The 19808-nt window shown below is 38.1% G+C and overlaps 1 protein-coding gene across 1 annotated transcript in view; it reads left to right on the forward strand.

The window, feature by feature from the left end:
* Nucleotides 1-498: 498 nt before the first annotated feature.
* The window catches only part of adamtsl3 (ADAMTS-like 3), a 786695-nt gene continuing 767385 nt past the window's right edge, over nucleotides 499-19808 (forward strand). The window contains exons 1-2 of the mRNA XM_030126022.1: nucleotides 499-710; nucleotides 8477-8598. Of these exons, the coding sequence (XP_029981882.1) occupies nucleotides 8539-8598 (60 nt within the window). The 5' untranslated portion in view covers nucleotides 499-710; nucleotides 8477-8538. The remainder of the gene's footprint in view (nucleotides 711-8476; nucleotides 8599-19808) is intronic.

Raw genomic sequence — 19808 nt, forward strand, 5'->3', positions numbered from 1 at the left:
GATCAAAAACAAATGAATTTTAGCAAAAAAAAAAAAAAAAAGTCTTTGTTTTGAATGTCTGAGGTCACCAGAAATTTGTGATGTCAAAACAGGTTGGGAATCACTATGATAGGCTTATCATTTGAATCAGGTGTGTTGGAAGTGGAATACATGTAAAACATACAGGATAGTAGATCTTGAAGACCAGGACTGGACCCCCCCCCCCCCCCCCCCCCCCCCGGTCACAGTGGGTGTTTTACGCATACGGTTAATTTCCTGGAACGGTTCAACACTAGAATATAATGTCAAATAAAAAGTCATGTGAACTGAGCTGTGTGCGTGGGTGTGCGTCACAGAGCCCACAGTGGATCGACAGCCCGTGTTTTACTTTGAAAACACCGGGCGGATGTGGTGCTGTGGTGCGCGGCGCTTTCCTCTGGTCCCAAGTTGTGTGTCGGCGCAGACGGGCTGAGCGGCGCACGGAGCCTGGAGACACTTCACCGGAGAAACAAACTCCCGCCGCGTGGATCAGCCCGACACCACCCCCCCCACACACACACACACCGCTCTCAGCCGCTCCACTTTGGGGCGTCTCCGTGTTGGTCTCGTGGCGTGGAAACCGTGGACGTGTTGGAATTGGACTGTATTTGGACAAAACAACTGATGCCGCATCTCCGTATGAGCGCATAAGCAGCGCAGGACCTTCTGCCCCCCCCCCCCTCCCCAGAAAGGTAAGGTGTTTACCGGTGCCGGGTCCTGGTCTGAGGCTGGGAGCTGCCGTCAACCTGCGCCTACCGCTGCTGGGGGGGTGGGGGTGGGGGTGGGGGGGGGGTTCGGACGGATCCAGTCTTCCCCGGGTTCGGTGCGGCTGATGCGCGTGATGCCCGCAGACACAGCCGCTGTCCTGGAGCGTCTGTCTGCACGGACACAAACTTAGAAAGTCTGCGCACTCTTCAACACATTTAGTCACATCTAATAACAAAACAGCCGTGATCCCCCCCCCCCCCTTTCAACACCCACACAAACTCTCCTCAGATCAGTGTCTCCAGTGGGAGTGGGTTCAGTGCGTTTTTGCTCCCACATGGCCGCAACTAATAATCATTCTCATCTGTTTATTGATTTTTTTTTTTTGCAACGAATCGATAGAATTTGGAGACTAATATGTGGGAAAAAATGAAAAATACCATCACAAATGCTGATTTGAAATGCAAAAAAAAAAAAAAAGAAAAAAGCAGATTCCCAATTAAACCAATGCATTTTATGTTGAAGGAGCTACTTTATAATTATGTAAATGAGTTGTGTTGTTCATAAATAACTTCCATGTGCTGAAGTTAAGCTTTTGGACTCTTGTATTTTTATGATTTTAAAATTATGGGTTGATTTGGCTATGACAGATATAAAATATTTAGTTTTTTTGGCTCAATTTTACAAAAAATAAAGTAGAAACTTGATGGGATCTGATTTCATGTGTTTGTTTGTTTTTTTTGCAACAAATCAGCAAGAATTTGAAGACTAATATGTAGAAAAATGGAAAATACCATCACAAATGCTGATGATTTAAAATGCATATACCTAAAAAACAACAACAACAACAACAACAACAACCCACATTCCTAATTAAACCAATGCATTTCATATTGAAGGAGTTACATTATAATTATGTAAATGAGTTCTATTGATCATAAATAACTTCCCTGTGCTGACATTTAGCTTTTGGACTCTTGTATTGTTATGATTTTAAAATTATGGGTTGATTTGGCCATGAAAAATATAAAATATTTAGATTTTTTAAATTCAATTCATAAAAAATAATGTAGAAACTTGATGAGATCTGATTTCATGTGCTTGTTTATTATTTTTTGCAAGGCATCAACAAGAATTAGAAGACTAATATGCAGAAAAATACCATCACAAATAATGATTTGAAATGCATATACCAAAAAAAAAAAAAAAAAAAAAGATTCCCAATTAAACCTAGGCATTTTATATTGAAGGAGCTACTTTATAAGTATGTAAATGAGTTGTGTTGATCATAAATAACTTCCCTGTGCTCAAGTTTAGCTTTTGGACTCTTGTATATTTATGATTTTAAACTTATGGATTGATTTGGCCATGAAAAATATAAAATATCTAGATGTTTTTTGTATTAAATTCATCAAAATGAAATAGAAACTTGATGAGATCTGATTTCATGTGCTTGTTCATTATTTTTTGCAAGGAATCGACAAGAATTAGAAGACTAATATGCAGAAAAATACCATCACAAATGTTGATTTAAAATGCATATATCAAAAAAAAGAAAGAGTCCCAATTAAACCAATGTATTTTATATCGAAGGAGCTATTTTATAATTATGCAAATGAGTTGTGTTGTTCATAAATAACTTCCCTGTGCTCAAGTTTAGCTTTTGGACTCTTGTATTATTATGATTTTAAAATTATGGGTTGATTTGGCCATGACAAATATAAAATATTTAGTTTTTTTGGCTCAATTTCTCAAAAATAAAGTAGAAACTTGATGGGATCTGATTTCATGTGTTTGTTTTTTGCAACAAATCAACAAGAATTTAAAGACCAATATGCAGAAAAATGAAAAATACCATCACAAATGTTGATTATTTGAAATACATACACCTAAAAAACAGATTCCAAATTAAACCAATGCATTTTATATTGAAGGAGCTACATTATAATTACGTAAATGAATTGTATTGTTCATAAATAACTTCCCTGTGCTCAAGTTTAGCTTTTGGATTCCTGTATTTTTATGATTTTAAAATTATGGGTTGATTTGGCTATGAGAAATATAAAATATTCAGATTTTTTCACTCAATGTTACAGAAATAAAGTAGAAACTTGATGAGGTCTGATTTCATGTATTGGTTTATCAACAAGAATTCGAAGACTAATTTGCAGAAAATGAAAAATACGAACACAAATCTTAATAATTTGAATTGCAAACACTTAAAGAATACATTCCCAAATTAAACAATGCATATTACATTGAGGATGCTACTTTATAATTATGTAAATGAGTCATATTTTGCCTAAATTTTGCTTTTAGATTCCTGTATTTTCATGCTTTTTGAAATTAAGGGTTGATTTGCACATGAAAAATATGAAATGTTCAGATTTTTTTTTTTTTTTTTACTCAATTCTTAATAAGAAAATAGGTCTTAAACGAGATGAACTGATCCAGGGCTACAGAACCCCAGGGGTCCAGAAAGTATGTGGCAATAATTTTTTGGGTCCATCTAATTAACTCCAAATTTGCCTGCAAATACCATGAAAACACTAAAGCCTGTGGTTATCCAAAATGTTAATAAAATACAGCGACACAGCTTTCTTTAGATGATCTCCAGGCCCTGTTTACTGCACAGTACTAGAGGGCACAGTGGATACAGCTTATACAAATAACACAAATAATACTTTGAATAGTTACAATGAGTCGAAGTCTACAACGATGGATTCAATCAAAGCAAAGCATGTTTCCTAAAATGACTTGCAGATGGGATTAGAGGTCGGTGGTAGGTTTTTAATGGTCCTACAAGCCTGATTTATGAGGCTTTATTTTTATTTATTTGTCATGTCTGAGCTCCTGCTGAAATAACCCTGAGTTTTTTCTTTTGCATTCAGTTTTTATTCTGTAAAAGTAGCTTTGAGTTCCGTATAAACACAGACTCAGAACAGTAGAACTCCGTCAGAACTGTCACAGTTTAGTCTGAACCGTGGATCAACAAACGGCAACTTAGCAAAGATAAGAACATCCCATAATAACTTTCTAGTACCTCCATAAACCTAAGAATTAGACTCACCTGTGTTGAAGAAACGCTGCGATTTCAGCATCAAACTCCTTTTTTTTCATTCACAGGCGTCTCCAGTTGAAACAACAGCCATGCTTCTATTTTTATCACTTCTTTTCTTTGACTAAAAGTTGTGTCTTCGTGGTTCTCATCCCATCTGGTCACCTCACTTCATATAAAACACGTTGGCATCTTTGGTGGAACTTCACAGCTCTTTACTCTCAACACTAATCATAATTTCAGGTCATTTTTTTAATATTTGATTTTAAAAATACTACATTTAGACCATGTTAAACATCCACTATCCATTGACCTGTACCTAGTATCAGTAAACTACTGTGCTGCTGCAGAATCATTTTAACCCATAAAGACCCAGTGCTACTTTTACGTCAGTTCCCAAATGAAACTTCCTCTATATTTAGCCATTCTTAAGTGATTTATCACCATTTATTTATAATAGTATCCTCTGTATTTTGTATTTTATCTGTATAAATCATGTATTTTCCGATATTTAACATACTGGTCATGTGCAGGGTGGGTGAAAAGTAACTAGGCATTAAAAATTGGTAATAAAATCCATTGACCTATTACAAATGTATTGAAACAAATGATGCATGTTCTTTATTACATGGGAAAATGAAAGTAAATCCTCATATTTTAACGTAAGCACCGGTGGCGTCAACCAGTTTCCTCAAACGGCCAGGGATGGAATGAACAACCTTCTGAAGGATGTCATTTGGGATATCATCGAGAACCTCCTGAATCTGTGAAATAAGACAATAAGAAAATAATAAATCCCCATTAGTGTTTTCTGTTTAAAAAATGTTTTCATCATGACTTCAGTGATACTAAAAAAAATTATAAGCAATTTCTAATGCCTAGTTACCCTGTAGATCAGGGGTCTCAAACTCATTTTATTTCAGGGGCCACATTCAGCCCGATTTGATGTCAGGTGGGCCGAACCAGTAAAATAATACCATAATAACCTATAGATAATGACAACTTCAAACCGTTGCCTTTGTTTTAGTGCAAAACCCCGCAGTAAGTTATGAAAATACTTACTTTTATAAACTATCCAAACAAAAAAGATGTGAATAACCTGAAACAACTGAAATTTCTTAAGAAAAATGAGTGCAATTTTAACAATATTGTGCCTCAACTTATCATTTCTACATGTGCATTATGGATCAGATCTACAAAGACACTAAACACTGAGGAACAGGCAGAAAATTGTTAAAATTGTGCTTAATTTTCTTTAGAAATTTCAGGTTGTTCATATTTGTTCAGGTTATTCATGTTTAATTGTTACTGTACAGTTTGTAAATGTAAATATTTTCATGATTTAATGTTATTTTTTGCACTAAAACAAAGACAAAACATTGAAGTTGTCATTATTTATAGGTATAATGTAATAATATTTTTTTCACATCAAACCAAGAAGAAAATCTGGTGTCATTATTTTTTGTAGGTTTTTATGCTGTTATTATTTGACTGTAGATCATATTGGTCTGTATGTGGAACTGGAGCTAAAATGAGTTCAACAGCCTTGACTGTGGAATTTTTTGCACTTTGCTAATTCATCCCAGGGGCCGGATTGGAACTGTTGGCGGGCCGCATTTGGCCCCCGGGCCGCATGTTTGAGACCCCTGCTGTAGATGTTCATAAAAGCTCAGATTAAAGTTGAGGGTTATTATATCAAAAAATAGGACCAATGGCCCTGTAGTCCAACAATATATTTAAAGACATTAATTGACCTTGGGTTTGACTTTTCAAGGTCAAAGGTCATGGTACTAAATGAAAGCCCATATGTGACTTCCTATCTATTACCAGTTGCAATTATATTAACCCTTTCATGCATACTGGTCACTCCAGTGGACAGTTCTTCTCCATCTGTTCTCTTGTATATTCATGAGTTTTGTTGTTTTAGTTGCATATTCAGCCGACACAGTGGACACTTATGCATCATCCCATAATAATACACTGACATTCATACCATTACTGTAACTGTGCTGTTCTTGATAAACTTGATCTGCAGTGACATGTTTGAGTGGAAATCACTTGTTAATTGTTAGACTGTAATTGTAAGTTTTTTTCACAAACAAAAAGGGTTTTTTTGCATATTATCTCCGTGTACTAGGAAGATTATTACTGTTAGTAATTATTTAAGGAGAAGGGGTGGGATTTTGTAAGTTATGCTTCTTCTCACTCCTTTTCGAATATGTCTTATATACAGGGTGGGGAAGCAAAATTTACAATGAACATTTAGTTGTTTTTTCTCAGCAGGCACTACGTCAATTGTTTTGAAACCAAACATATATTGATGTCATAATCATACCTAACACTATTATCCATACCTTTTCAGAAACTTTTGCCCATATGAGTAATCAGGAAAGCAAACGTCAAAGAGTGTGTGATTTGCTGAATGCACTCGTCACACCAAAGGAGATTTCAAAAATAGTTGGAGTGTCCATAAAGACTGTTTATAATGGAAAGAAGAGAATGACTATGAGCAAAACTATTACGAGAAAGTCTGGAAGATACTATTAAAGAAGAATGGGAGAAGTTGTCACCCGAATATTTGAGGAACACTTGCGCAAGTTTCAGGAAGCGTGTGAAGGCAGTTATTGAGAAAGAGGGAGGACACATAGAATAAAAACATTTTCTATTATGTCAATTTTCTTGTGGCAAATAAATTCTCATGACTTTCAGTAAAATAATTGGTCATTCACTGTCTTTCAATCCCTGCCTCAAAATATTGTAAATTTTGCTTCCCCACCCTGTAAGTGTTTTGTTTATTTATTTTCTTCTGTTTTGACATTCATATTTGAAATAAATACATCAATCAATCAAATCAATCAATCAAGTGAGTCATAACTAGTATTAGAGTATGTTAAAATGTGAGAAAACATCAGATTAGCAGCATTAAAAATGTTTTTATTTCATTGTTTTCATATCACTTTCTGATATTGGGTTTTAAATATATGTTTCTGTGCGTCAAGAATAAAATGCACGGTGTAGCCAAGTGGACATTTTTGTAAATCCATGAAAAAAAAACCCTCAATTGTATTGTTTTTTCATGCCTAATGAGGAATAAAAACACCCAAGAAAAGATCTCGACAAAGGTTCTAATAATTCATGCATGAAATGGTTAATATCTTCAACTGTTTTCAAGTTATCGCACTTTGAATGTGTCCCATTATAAACCACTGGGGATTTTTAACATTTCAAAAATTCATAAAAACTCAAAAATCAATATTTCTCAATTCTTCGAACAAACTTGCTAGACCTTACCCCGAGGAAGCTCTGCTATGAATTTCAATTGATTGTGGTTTTGGAGAAGAAGTTTCTAGAAATCTGGACATAGATGACCTTGGGTTTGACCTCTCAGGGTCAGTCAAGGTCAAAGGTCATGGCACCAAATAAAAGCCCATATGTGACTTCATATTTATTGCCAATAGTAATTATATCAATATCTTCGACAGTTTTCAAGTTATAACACTTTGAAATGTGTCCTGTAATAAGCCACTGGGGATTTTAACATTTTCAAAAATTCATAAAAAAATCAATATTTTCCACTTCTTTGAACAAACTTAGTAGACCTGACTCTAAAGATGTTCCACAACAAATATCCAGTCATTCTGACTGACGGTTTCGGAGAAGAAGATTGTTGAAAAATTGTTTACAGACAGCTGGACAATAACTAACACCAATAGTCCATTGGACTTTTCGGGCCGTTGGACAAAAAACAGACTAAACTGCAGAAAAAGTGACTTCTTCAGTAAAATATATCAATAACTGAACACAAACCTAGCATTTCCAACCACTGTGATTGATCCAACTCCATGGGTTTTACTGGCGAATCAATGTTGTAGAAGATGATGGTGTTTCCATGGTAACTACGGAGCCTCTGAATGTCCAAATGGGTCGTATCTGATGACCATGAAAAGATGACAAACTGTATTTTACACCAATTATTTACATGTATTGATAGGATTAGTGGATCAGCAGGTATTAAACAGTTTAGATCAATAGATGGTTTAACCCTTTCATGCATAGTGATCACTACAGTGGACAGTTATTCTCCAGCTGTTCTCTTATATATTCATGGATTTTGTTGTTTTAGGTCCATATCAGCCAACACAGCGGACACTTATGCACCATGTCATAAACTGCAATTCATACCATTACTGTAACTTTCCTGTTCTTGATAAACCTGATCTGCAGTAATATATTTGAATGAAAATCAATTGGTAATTGTTAATAGACTGTAATTAACAGGTTTTTTTAAAAAAACAAAAAAACAAAAAGGGTTTTTTTTTTTTGCATTTTATCTGAGTGAGTAATAACTAGTATTAGAGTAAGTTAACATCTAAGAAAACATCTGATTAGCAGCAAATTTTTTCTTTATTTTTTTTATTTCGTAGTTTTCACACAGTATGTCAGTAAATGCATATTTCCTTCCTTCAAAAATTAAACGCTTGGTGTTCAGCTGAGTGGACATTTTTGGAACGCCATAAAAAGTAGGTTCATTAAAAAAAAAAAAAAAAATCAATCACATAGTTTTTTTTCATGTGTTAAGAAGAATAAAAACACTCAGGAAAAAAATCTTAATTAAGGTTCTCATAATTCATGCATGAAAGGGTTAATTATTATAAGTCATGAGTTAATATCGTGTGTTGTACTTCCTGTGTACAGGTTGGGGCTCACCCAGCTGCAGAGGAGACCGGACCTGGGGAGGAAAAACAAAACAGTTGAAGATGGAGTCGTTGATCCTCTGGAGGGCTGTCCTCATCCTCCATGCACTCTCCACAGTCCAGGTACTGCAAACGGAAAGGCTGCTGGATGTATAATTGAACGGATGAGTTTTTGCCTTCATGAACCGACTGCTGGACATATTAAGAAAACCTCACTGATGCTCACTTTGATCCTCACATAGCCGGCCTTATACTGGCGTATGTTCAGGCCAGACTTTGAGCCTTTACCACCTGGTTCATAGACATAACAAAGCATCAGATTTACTGGCGAATAAGGTGAACGTGGTCCAAATTAGAGAAACCTAGTCAGGGGTTTCTCTCGCTGCACTGACTTTTTGCTGCTGCCGCCGTCAGCTCTGTTGCTTAATTTGATCTGACCGTCCAAATCAAATTGTTTGCACAGGTTGAGAAGCAGCTGGGCAGTGTGCAGAGCCTGCTGGAGTCTTTAAACATGCGCATGAGCCCGAGTGTATGTCACTTCCTTATATGAAAGCAATACTTAGTGCAGGATTTTCTCTGGCAAATATAGACGCTGCTTAATCCCTGACAACAGGCTGCTGTGGACCTGGTGTTCAACACCATCAACTCAGCAAAGACGTTTTATTTGTAGCTCATAGTGTGTGTTTATATTAGTGGTGGTGAGGGGAAAAACCCACAGTGATGTGTTTTTGGGTTGGATTTACATTATGGTAGATGTGGCGTTTATTTTCAGACCTCGTAGTGTTTGCTATTGATCATCTACTTTTCTCCTAAACTGTCAGTTCGACTCTTAATGCTTACACAGCTCAGAAACTCTATAAAATACACAACTTATGCCACTTAAAAAGTTTATTTAACATTCTGAAAGGCTTGTTAAAGTACTTGACCTGCATCATTATTTGTATTCCAAGCATACCGGGGTTTCCTTTGGTTTTGGGTCGGTGGTGTTGGTGCTGTGGCTACAGCCGAGGTCATGGGGTTTAATGTCATTGGACTAAAAGATGTTCATTTTCACAAACTGACTATTTTCAGGACAGTTGACAAATATACATGTTTTTTTTGTTTTGTTTGTTTTTTGTTTTTTTTTAGTAGTGATAGTTAACAAGACATTGTGGACAGAAAAACAACAACAACACCATATAAACAAAGGGAATATCAAACAAGTAAACCAAAAACAACTAAAAAAGTATTCAGAGCACAGACCTCCGCCAAGGCAGATCAGCCAAAAAGTACAACCCGGCCACTGGGATGAACTGACAAAATGCAAAAATTACACTGATATTCAGATTCAGACTACTTTAATAATCCCTGAGGGGCAATTCAGTTCACAGTTAAGGCTGGTTTATGCTTGCCGCACGAACGTGACATGCGGAAAATAGACGCAGGGAGTCGGCATGATGCTTTTATACTCCGCGCGGCATCTATTCCCAAACTGCAGGGGGCAGTGTGCCACAAATGCACATCTATCATTGTAAAAAACTAGAGAAGAAGAAAATTATCAATAAACTTAACTCCTCTGGAGGGAAATTTGTGTCTGTTTCCCTGTGTTTAGTAAAATTCCAGAGCCAGCTAAATTCTCTCAGAATCCGTGGGACGTTTGGGCTCCCCCCATGGGTCTCCACTTCTCCCTTTGGCGGTCTTTTTTGCCTTCACATATCCGTCCTGAATGTTTTTCCAGTTTTTTTTACCCATTCCTCCTCTTTGCCGACTGTAGCTGCAGTTTCCCTCCGTGAATTGTTGACCACTCAGCTGTGGCGGTGGTCCCGGAGTGACGAATCATCCAAGCTCCTGTACTTCTGTACTTCTACCACCAGGAGCTCCTGAATGTCGGCCATGTTGTCTGCGTGTCTATTTCAAATTTTCTGAGGTGCGCTATGCGGAAGGTTTCCGCTTGAGATGAGCTGCGTGAAGGGGCGTGGCTGTGAAAATGACGTCAATTGACCGCGTGAAGCCGCGCGGAGCTTGGTGACGCGGTAAGCATAAACCTGACTTTACTCTACCTTAAGGCGGCCATACACTGTGCGATTATTTCGATCGTTGCATGCAGCTCCATCTCAAACTGTGCGAATCAGTCGTACAGTCAGGCTCACGATTCCTGTTCTCACACTGCACGGACCGACGCTCGTATGCGACCTGACTGCTCACACTGTACGACCATACACCACAGGACGCACGACACGTTTGAGTGTTGTATCCGGAAATACAACGTTAAAATACCAAGGAATCCGTAAAAGTGCATATAGACGATTGTGCATTGGCGTGAGTCACGAAATGGTAGTGCTAAACAAAAACCAACGAGCTGCTTTGGTAATATGTGCCATTATCTGTGAGGAATCAAAAAAGAAGAAAAGACAACGATGTGTTTGGTGCAGGAACTGGTTGTCCAGACGTGGACAGTATGGGCTGTCATCCAGGAACTAGAGGTAAGCTGCAACAGCCAAACTGCACTAGGCCAATAGCCAGCTACTGTTAGCTTGTACGCTACTGTACGCGTCTGTGTTCGCGCATGCACAGTGTGAGAATTTGAGGCACATCGGTTCGTGGCACTGCTTTGACAGTACGATACACTCACGAGGAGCGAGCAGGATTTCAAACAGCTCCGTTTTCCTTGCAAACACACGATTGCTGGTCGTGAGGTGGTCGTGAGGTGCTAATCGCTTCTCTTTACCCCATGTACACTGCACGAAGCACGACACACGATTAGAGGCACATCGGGCCCGATCCTAGAAAGAGTCGCACGAGTGAGAAATCGTCTCTAAACTCGCACAGTGTAAGGCCGCCTTTATTAAACGTCTAAACACTTAATGACGAACAAACAAATGCATATGACAGCCACATACACATTCACCTGTTAGTACTCAGAACAGCAACAGGGCAATAAATTCAACAGTGTAATGACTAAGATGCCAAGAAAGCATAAAAACACAACTAGAAAAGCACTCGGGGAGGGTGCAGACCTCCACCAAAGCAGATCAGCCTCCCCCTCCCCCGATCACCACCAAAATGTAATCATTTGTTCCTTGTGCCAGTATCAACATTTCCTGAAAATTTCATGAAAATCCATCCTTAACTTTTTGAGTTATCTTGCTAACAAACAAACAAACAAACCCTGATGAAAACATATTGGCGGAGGCAACAAGAACGACAGACGAATGACAAACATCATCATATTACAATGAAAAAGATAAGAAATGTAAAGAGCGACTAAACAATATAGCTTGATTAAGGGCAATAGGGAAAGGGGAAGAGGAGAGTGTGAATGAAAGTGAGAAAGAGAGAGGGGGGAGTGAGGGGGAAAATAATAATAGTTGTGATAATGATAATAACAACAACATAAATATATAATAATAATAATAATAATAATAATAATAATACCAATAGTCTAATTTACTAGTGTTATTGTGACACAAATATACATGTTGTAGATCGTCACGCAGGACAAAAAGTGAAGCAGACATGTTTGTCTCAAGGTTATTATCGTTAACGAAAAGTAACGAAATGAACAAAACTAGAATTGAAAACACATTTTAGTTAACTGAAACAGATAAAAACTATAATTAAAAGAAAAAACGATAACTTGAACTGTATTGTGTGGTTACAAAACTAACTAAAATGTGTAAAGATTATGAATAAAATTCCCTTCGTTTTTGTTTTTGTCAGTGTCGGATTGATATGAAATCGATTTATTTCGCTCGAGCAATTTTAGCTGGCGGCACCATACGGCACTTCACGGTCCGTCACTTCTTGTCACTTGTCGTTTAGAGTCGTCTTCTGGTCCCCACTCTACCTGGAAACATGCAGACTAAAGATGGGAGAAAGCAACAGAATCCTGTTTGGGATTTATTTGAATACAGTAAGATAAAAGACATGAAAAAACTAAAACTAAACTAAAACTAAGGATTTACATAAAAGAAAACTAATAAAAACTAACAAACCTGCTCTAAAAACTCATTAAAACTAATAGAATTAGAGAAAAAAAAGAAGTCAGAAGTAAATAAAACTAAACTATAATGAAAAATCCAAAACTATTATAACCTTGGTTTGTCTAATATATAAAAAAATACTTAGAACCAAATGACGCTGGTTAAACAGTAGTGAATGATCTGTAAATGACAGGGAAACATGGTTAGGCTACATTTAGTGTCAGTCTTGGGGCTCCATGTAGATTGATTTAGATTTTATTTAGATTTCTTTTTTTTTTTCTCTCTCTCGATGTTTTGAGGATAAAGTGAGAAAGTCCAGATTGAGATGGTTGAGACATGTGCAGAGGTATACATTGGTGGGAAGATGATGAGCAAAGAGGAGATTTGTGGATGTGGTGAAGGAGGACATGAAGGTAGAAGATGCATGAGTCAGATGAAAGCAGATGGTCTGATGTGGAGACACATAAAAGAAGCAGCACAAAGTAGTAGTACTAGTAGTAGTAGTAGTAGTACTAGTAGTAGTAGTAGTAGTAGTAGTAGTAGTAGTAGTATGTCTTTTTTTGGGTTTCCCAACATTGATTGATTGATTGACTGACTGTGGCCACTATCAGTTTCCAGTCTGAGCTGAAGTTGAATTGAGCGACATGTACCAAAGCAATGGAATTACTGGAATTAGCAATTAATGTAAAGAACAATTACGCTTTCAGCCAAAATAGGCAAGGCAAATTTATTTGTATAGCACAATTCATACACAGGGCAATGGACAGTGCTGTACAAAAATGGAAAAGAGACAGGTTAAAAACACACAATTAATTAATTAATTAATTAATTAATTAATTAATTAATTAATTAATTAATTAATTAATTAAAACATGATCAGTAAAACATAAATAATAATCAATTAAAATCAAGTAAAAGGTCAGAGTGCAGATAGAACCCTTTCAGTTGTTCTATGCACAGTTGAACAGAGCCGTTTTCAGCCTGGACATAAAGAGTGTCACAGTACAGGCCTGTCTCACTGTTCCAGAGTTTAGCTGCATGGAACTGAAACACAGCTTTACCCTGTTTAGTCCAGTCTGTGAGGTTCTCAGAGTCCGAGAGGGTTCATATGGGACCAACATGTCACAGATGTACTTTGGTGCTAGACCATGAAGAGACTTACAGACCAGCAGAGCTGTTTTAAAGTCTATTCTCTGAGCGACAGGAAGCCGATGCAGACATATATATATATATATATATATATATATATATATATATATATATATATATATATATATATATATATATGCAAATTTCGAAGTATTATTGAGCAGTCATCGTGGAGCAAAACTCCTGCCAGTATTTTACTTTTGGATTCGTGGGCGACGTGGTGGTGCTGTCGTTAACTCTTTCACCTCACAGCAAGATGGTCCTGGCTTTTCTGTGTGGACTTTGTATTTTCTCCCAGTGTCTGAGTGGGTGTGAATGTCAGAATGTGTGAACTGTTGTTCATTTGTATGTGTCAAACTTGTGATGAACCGGTGACACATCCAGGGTGTACCCCACCTTCGCCCACTGGTGGTCGGAATAGGCTCTGGAACCGTCACGACCAGGGGTGTAAGAAAGTATTGGTAACGCAATATGTCGCGATATTTCACTTCATGATACTGTATTGATATTAAAAAGTACTGTATTGATATTTTTTGGAATTTATGCAAATGCAGACATGGTGGGGGTTCATTTTTGTTTTTTGTTTTTCAAGGTCTTTTTTTTTCTATATTCACACGAGTATTTTGTTCTGTTGTTTGTGTACTATAAAAGTAGTATCGTGATATTGCAGGTCATAAATGTAGTTTTTTGATATTGATAACGCTGTTTTGTTAAATAATGGATAATTCAAGCATCCTAAAAGCACTTTTTACTGTCTGAAAGAGGCAAAATTTTGTTTTTTTTTATTGGGAATGCACAAAAATAATGTTGCGATGTTGAATGATTCAGAGACTGAACACTATGTATTCTTTTCGCAACAGAATACAAACATTTAAGAAGGATCTTAAACTGTAATGTCTGCAAAACATTATTTATTTATTTATTTGTGTGCTTTTTTTGTACTGGTAAAACCACATGTTAAAACTTTATTTATCCAAATGCTGCACTATAAGTTTTTCCAGGAAATAATCTTTTAAAAAAAGAAACAAAACAAAAAATATCACCTTGTTAACAGTATCGTGATATATTACGATATATCGTATTGTGATCCTAGTGTTGTGATTTGTTTTGTATCGCCAGATTCTTGCCAACACACACCCCTACCCCTACTCACGACCCTCATGTGGACTAAACGGTTCAGGAAATACGTGTATATTTAGGTTTCATTTTGCTGCTGCATTCATGTGTTCACGGCACGTTTCAGTGAACATGTATGAGGCTGTATGTGTCGTTGCTGTGATCTCTGTAAACATGAGTATTAAAATGAATAGCTTTGTCCATCAGACTGTCAGGATGACCCCCCCCACCCCCACACCCCCATATCCCCACATTTACACAAAGACTCCACCTCAGCAGTCTTACATTCTGTGATATTCTTACATCGCTGCTGACTTTCTATTGCCCTTTGTTACAAATATTGCACTCTTGCCATATTTGCTGCTGTTACTGTTATATCTGCTGCTGTTTTTTTTTCATTCATTATGCACCTTCTCACCTCATAACCGTTACTGATTGCACTACCGCTACGATTGTAAACAGATTTATATGTACACTTTATATTCTTTTATGGCTTATTCTTTATCCTCCTGAAACCCAGCAATGCATTTGTGTCTGTAGGGGTCGAGAGTTACACAGCTTTACTTAGAAAAAAAAACAAACAAAAAAAAAACAATAAACCAAAATGATGTCCACTGCAAATGATATTCCATATATATATATAAAAAAAATGTCTGAAAAAACTGTTGTATCCAATCAAGGCAATTATTGAATGTAAAAAAAAAAAAAAAAAAAAAAGCCAAAACCTTTACTTTCCTGGGTCTCAGGAGGACATACTACTTATTTATTCCTACTGTATTTCTTTTTTCTGTTTAATATCTTTATTGAGTTTTTTATATGACACAAAAAAAAATATATCCAAATATAAAGCAAGAGTTTGGAGAGACATGAATGGAAGGTTATGCCATTTATGACAAAAATAAAACACAGTTTCGGTTCCTTCGCATATACAACATGTCATAATGATTTTATTTATTTATTTATTTATTTTTAAATTACGTTGGATTTTTAATTGCAAGTTGAGAGAGGAACAGTAACACTAATGCGCTACAGGTCCTGGTAGGGAGAACCATGCACGTAGTTAATTTCCGTCGTTCAATAGGCACAACTAACAGTCGTCATCTTTAAATGCTCAGTAAATATAACAGCTTTTCATTTATTTCACAGACTTTTCCGTGTTTGTTAAGGAGCGAGGGTGACTGAGACTAAATAGCTGTTGGTATTTCTATGCATGTGTAAACCTGTTTTCCTCGTGGACTGTACCTAACCTTTTAGCAGCTCATTCATCTTCACACCGACTCCTTCTCTTGATCCGTGTTGACGTGAGCGGTACGCGTCGAACTGTTGAGAGGGATAAGAATGGACAGAAGTTAGCAGAATGAAAAGACAGCAGAGTGAAGGGGGATAGACAGGTGCTTTCACAGCGCTTTTCCATCAGGTTTCCAATTAGAGTCACACACACATACACACACACACGGGCCTGGTTCTGACACGACCTGAGCCCCGTTCGCCGCCATCTACCGAGGCTTACTGTCAGCTCACACACCTGTGGATCAGACCGAGCTCCACGCTGACACGAACATGTACATCCATCCGTCCAGTTAAACATGAGTGTGATATCTCCGGAATGCTTTGAAGGATTTCTTCTAAAAAGCATATTAACATCTACTTGGACCAAAGCATGAACTAATCTTCATCTAAGACAGTGGTTTTCAACCTTGGGGTCAGGACCCTACATGGGGTCGCCTGGAATTCAAATGGGGTCGCCTGAAATTTAATTGATAGAAAAAAAACTACAAAAACAACTTACTAATAAAAAATATATGTTGAGTTGAGAGAAACAATCCCATCCCATAACAGACAAACTCTGAAGCTGAAACTGAAGCACTTTGGTTCTGTTTATCTTTCAAATGTTCATTATGGTCAGTTTCAGATGCTGCAGCTCTTTCATAATTCATAGTTTGAGTTCTTGTTTGTTCAGTATTAATTGTCAACCTTGTAAATCCAAGCTGGACTGACTGTACATATCCTGACCAAGGAAAATAAAATCCTCACTTTGTGCAGTAATCTACACCTGGCTTTTCTGCCTCCGTCCAGAATAATATACATTATATCGACTAATTATGTCCTCTAAAATTAACCTGTATTTGCAACATTGTATAGCAAACTATTACATGAAACAAAACAAATGAATTTTAGCCAAAAAAAAGTCTCAGTTTTGAATGTCTGGGGTCGCCAGAAATTTGTGATGTTAAAATGGGGTCACGAGCCAAAAAAGGTTAGAAAACACTGATCTAAGAGAAGGGACGCTTTCCCCTGCAGAGCCAAATCAAACCGATATCTTAAATCATTTAACCCATCTGCCGTTGTGGTTAAATAGCCGGTAGACGAGCTTGTTGGGAACAATGCACCGTTAACTATGATGACTTATTTATTTACTGTATTTATTGTATTTATTGTACTTCATGAGATTGATTGTTTTGGTGATATGTGAGATATGTACACTTCTGTTGCAAATCAAATTGCCCTTCAGGGACATTAAAGATTATTCAATTCAGTGAGATTTTGAAGGTCAAAGTTCATGCTCACTGGAAAACCAGGGTTCGCATGAGGTCTTAAAAAGTCTTGAATTTACAAATCTGTATTTAATACCTCAAAAAAAGTCTTTAAAAGGTATAAGTCTGCACGATTTTGGCCAAAAATAAAATCCCGATTTTTTTTTTCCTCTAAAAACTCGATTTTTTTGGGTTAGTGGTGGTGGCGTTTTAAGGCGGCCATACACTGTGCGATTATTTCGATCGTTGCACGCAGCTCCATCTCAAACTGTGCGAATCAATCGTAAAGTCAGGCTCACGATTCATGGTCTCACACTGTACGGACCGATGCTCGTATGCGACCTGACTTCTCACACTGTAGGACCATACACCAGAGGACGCACCACACGTTCCAGTGTTGTATCCGGAAATACAACGTTAAAATACCAAGGAATCCGAAAGTGCATAGACGATTGTGTATTAGCATGAGTTATGAAATGGTAGTGCTAAACAAAAACCAACGAGCTGCTTTGGCAATATGTGCCATTATCTGCGGGGAATCAAAAAAGAAGAAAAGACGATGACGTGTTTGGTGCAGGAATTGGTTGTTCAGATGTGGACAGTATGGGCTGTCAGTCCTACAGCAAAGGGAACTAGAGGTAAGCTGCAAAAGCTAAACTGCACTAGGCCAATAGTCAGCTACTGTAAGCTTAGAATTAGCTTACAGTAGCTGGCTACTATTGTATTCACGCATGCACAGTGTGAGAATTTGAGGCACATCGGCTCGTGGCACTGCTTTGACAGTGCGATACCCTCACAAGGAGCGAGCAGGATTTCAAACAGCTCCGTTTTCCTTGCGAACACACAATTGCTGGCCGTGAGGTGCTAATCGTTCCTCCTTATCCCATGTACACTACACGAAGCACGACACACAATTAGAGGCACATCGGGCCCGATCCCAGAAATAGTTGCACGAGTGAGAAATCGTCTCTAAAATCGCACAGTGTATGGCCGCCTTTAGCTGGCTTGCCGTTTTCGTGTGCAGCCTGCAATGCAACGCACTGCTCCCACTCTGACATGTGTTGGTGTTTGAGGAGCTGAAATAAGTAGTTTGTACCACCTTCAGGCAGAGTTTGCAGTGAGGAATGGTTTGGTGTTCATCAGAAACTTCGAAGCTGTACCAATTCCGCACAACTGACTTGCTCTTGCTATTTTTAGTCATGAACTTCTCACTCTCTTAAACAAATGTCATTTTATTACTGGTGTGTGGAGACCAAAGACTGTGGAGACCACTCTCACAGTTAGGAGGAGGAGCCTACGGTAGCCCAGAGGCACGCGGCACTGTTTTTCAAACATTGTCCTACTTAAATAATCCGATTTCAATTTAAAATCGATTAATCGTGCAGCCCTAAAAAGGTATTAAATTTAATCTGGTAGGTCTTAAGTTGTGTTGCCATAAACTTGTTCACTGCACTGTGTTAAAATGTGTCTGTTAAATGTCCAAGCTGCAAAGAAAGTAACGTTAGTTGATTCAGTTCAGCCTGTTCCAACTTAATTTATATTGAAATTAGGAACCAATTATTGATAACTTTGCCACCCTCGATGAGAAATGATCACAGAACTAGTGTATTAGGCAGCGAGCCATGCAACAAAAATGTTGTTGTGCTAATTCTCAATACATTGTTGGACTCTTTTGGCCCTTTTCCACTTCATGGTACCAGCTCGGCTCGACTCGACTCTACACAGTTTGGTACAGTGCCGTCGCTTTTCCACTGCAATTGGTATCACCTCAGCGTGAATGAGATGGGTGTGGTCAGCGGAGTCGAAACTGTCGTGACGTCGTTTTTAGGCGATATAAGTCTCACTTGGTGAACAATGAACAGTAACGCTGCTGTACTTGTTGCTCTGTCTGTGGCTTTTTATCACAGAAAAGGTGAAACGAGAGAGTCAGAAACGGACACAAGTGGTGAGAAAAGCAGAGGAGAGTTATGAAAGCCATACCGAACTATGAAGCTGACGACCAGCGCGTGTGACGACACTCCCTCTGACCAATCAGTGGCCGGCACTTGAAATTCTCAGTGCCGACTCAGCCTGGATAGAACCTCGCCGGAGGTGGTACGAAAAAAAAAATACGATTACCAGGAACAACCTCCAGTGGAAAAGCGTTAAAACTGTGTAGGGTCGAGTCAAGTCGTGCTGGAAAGGTGAGGTGGAAAAGGGGCATTAGAGTGTTTCTCAATGGGGACAGTCCCGTTGTGCTATGAGCATCACTTTTACACCTGCCAGAATATTACACACCCTGTTTTTTTGTTTTTTTTTAAAGAATAGAATAGAATAGAATACCGAAATTCGTCTTCTGCCTTTAACCCGTCACTAGATCATGCATCACACACACTGCATGCTAGGAGCAGTGGGGTCGCCATTTCAGGTGCCCAGGGAGCAAAAATGGGGGGTTAAGTGCCTTGCTCAAGGGCACATCAGCCAACAACTCTCTGCAGGGAATCGAACTGGCAACCCTTAGGTCACAAGTCCACTCTCCAGCCATCTAGGCCATCGCTGCCCCCTCACACACACACACCCTGTTCCTCCATTT

This window comes from Sphaeramia orbicularis, chromosome 3 (genome assembly GCF_902148855.1).
Source record: "Sphaeramia orbicularis chromosome 3, fSphaOr1.1, whole genome shotgun sequence".
Taxonomy (NCBI): domain Eukaryota; kingdom Metazoa; phylum Chordata; class Actinopteri; order Kurtiformes; family Apogonidae; genus Sphaeramia; species Sphaeramia orbicularis.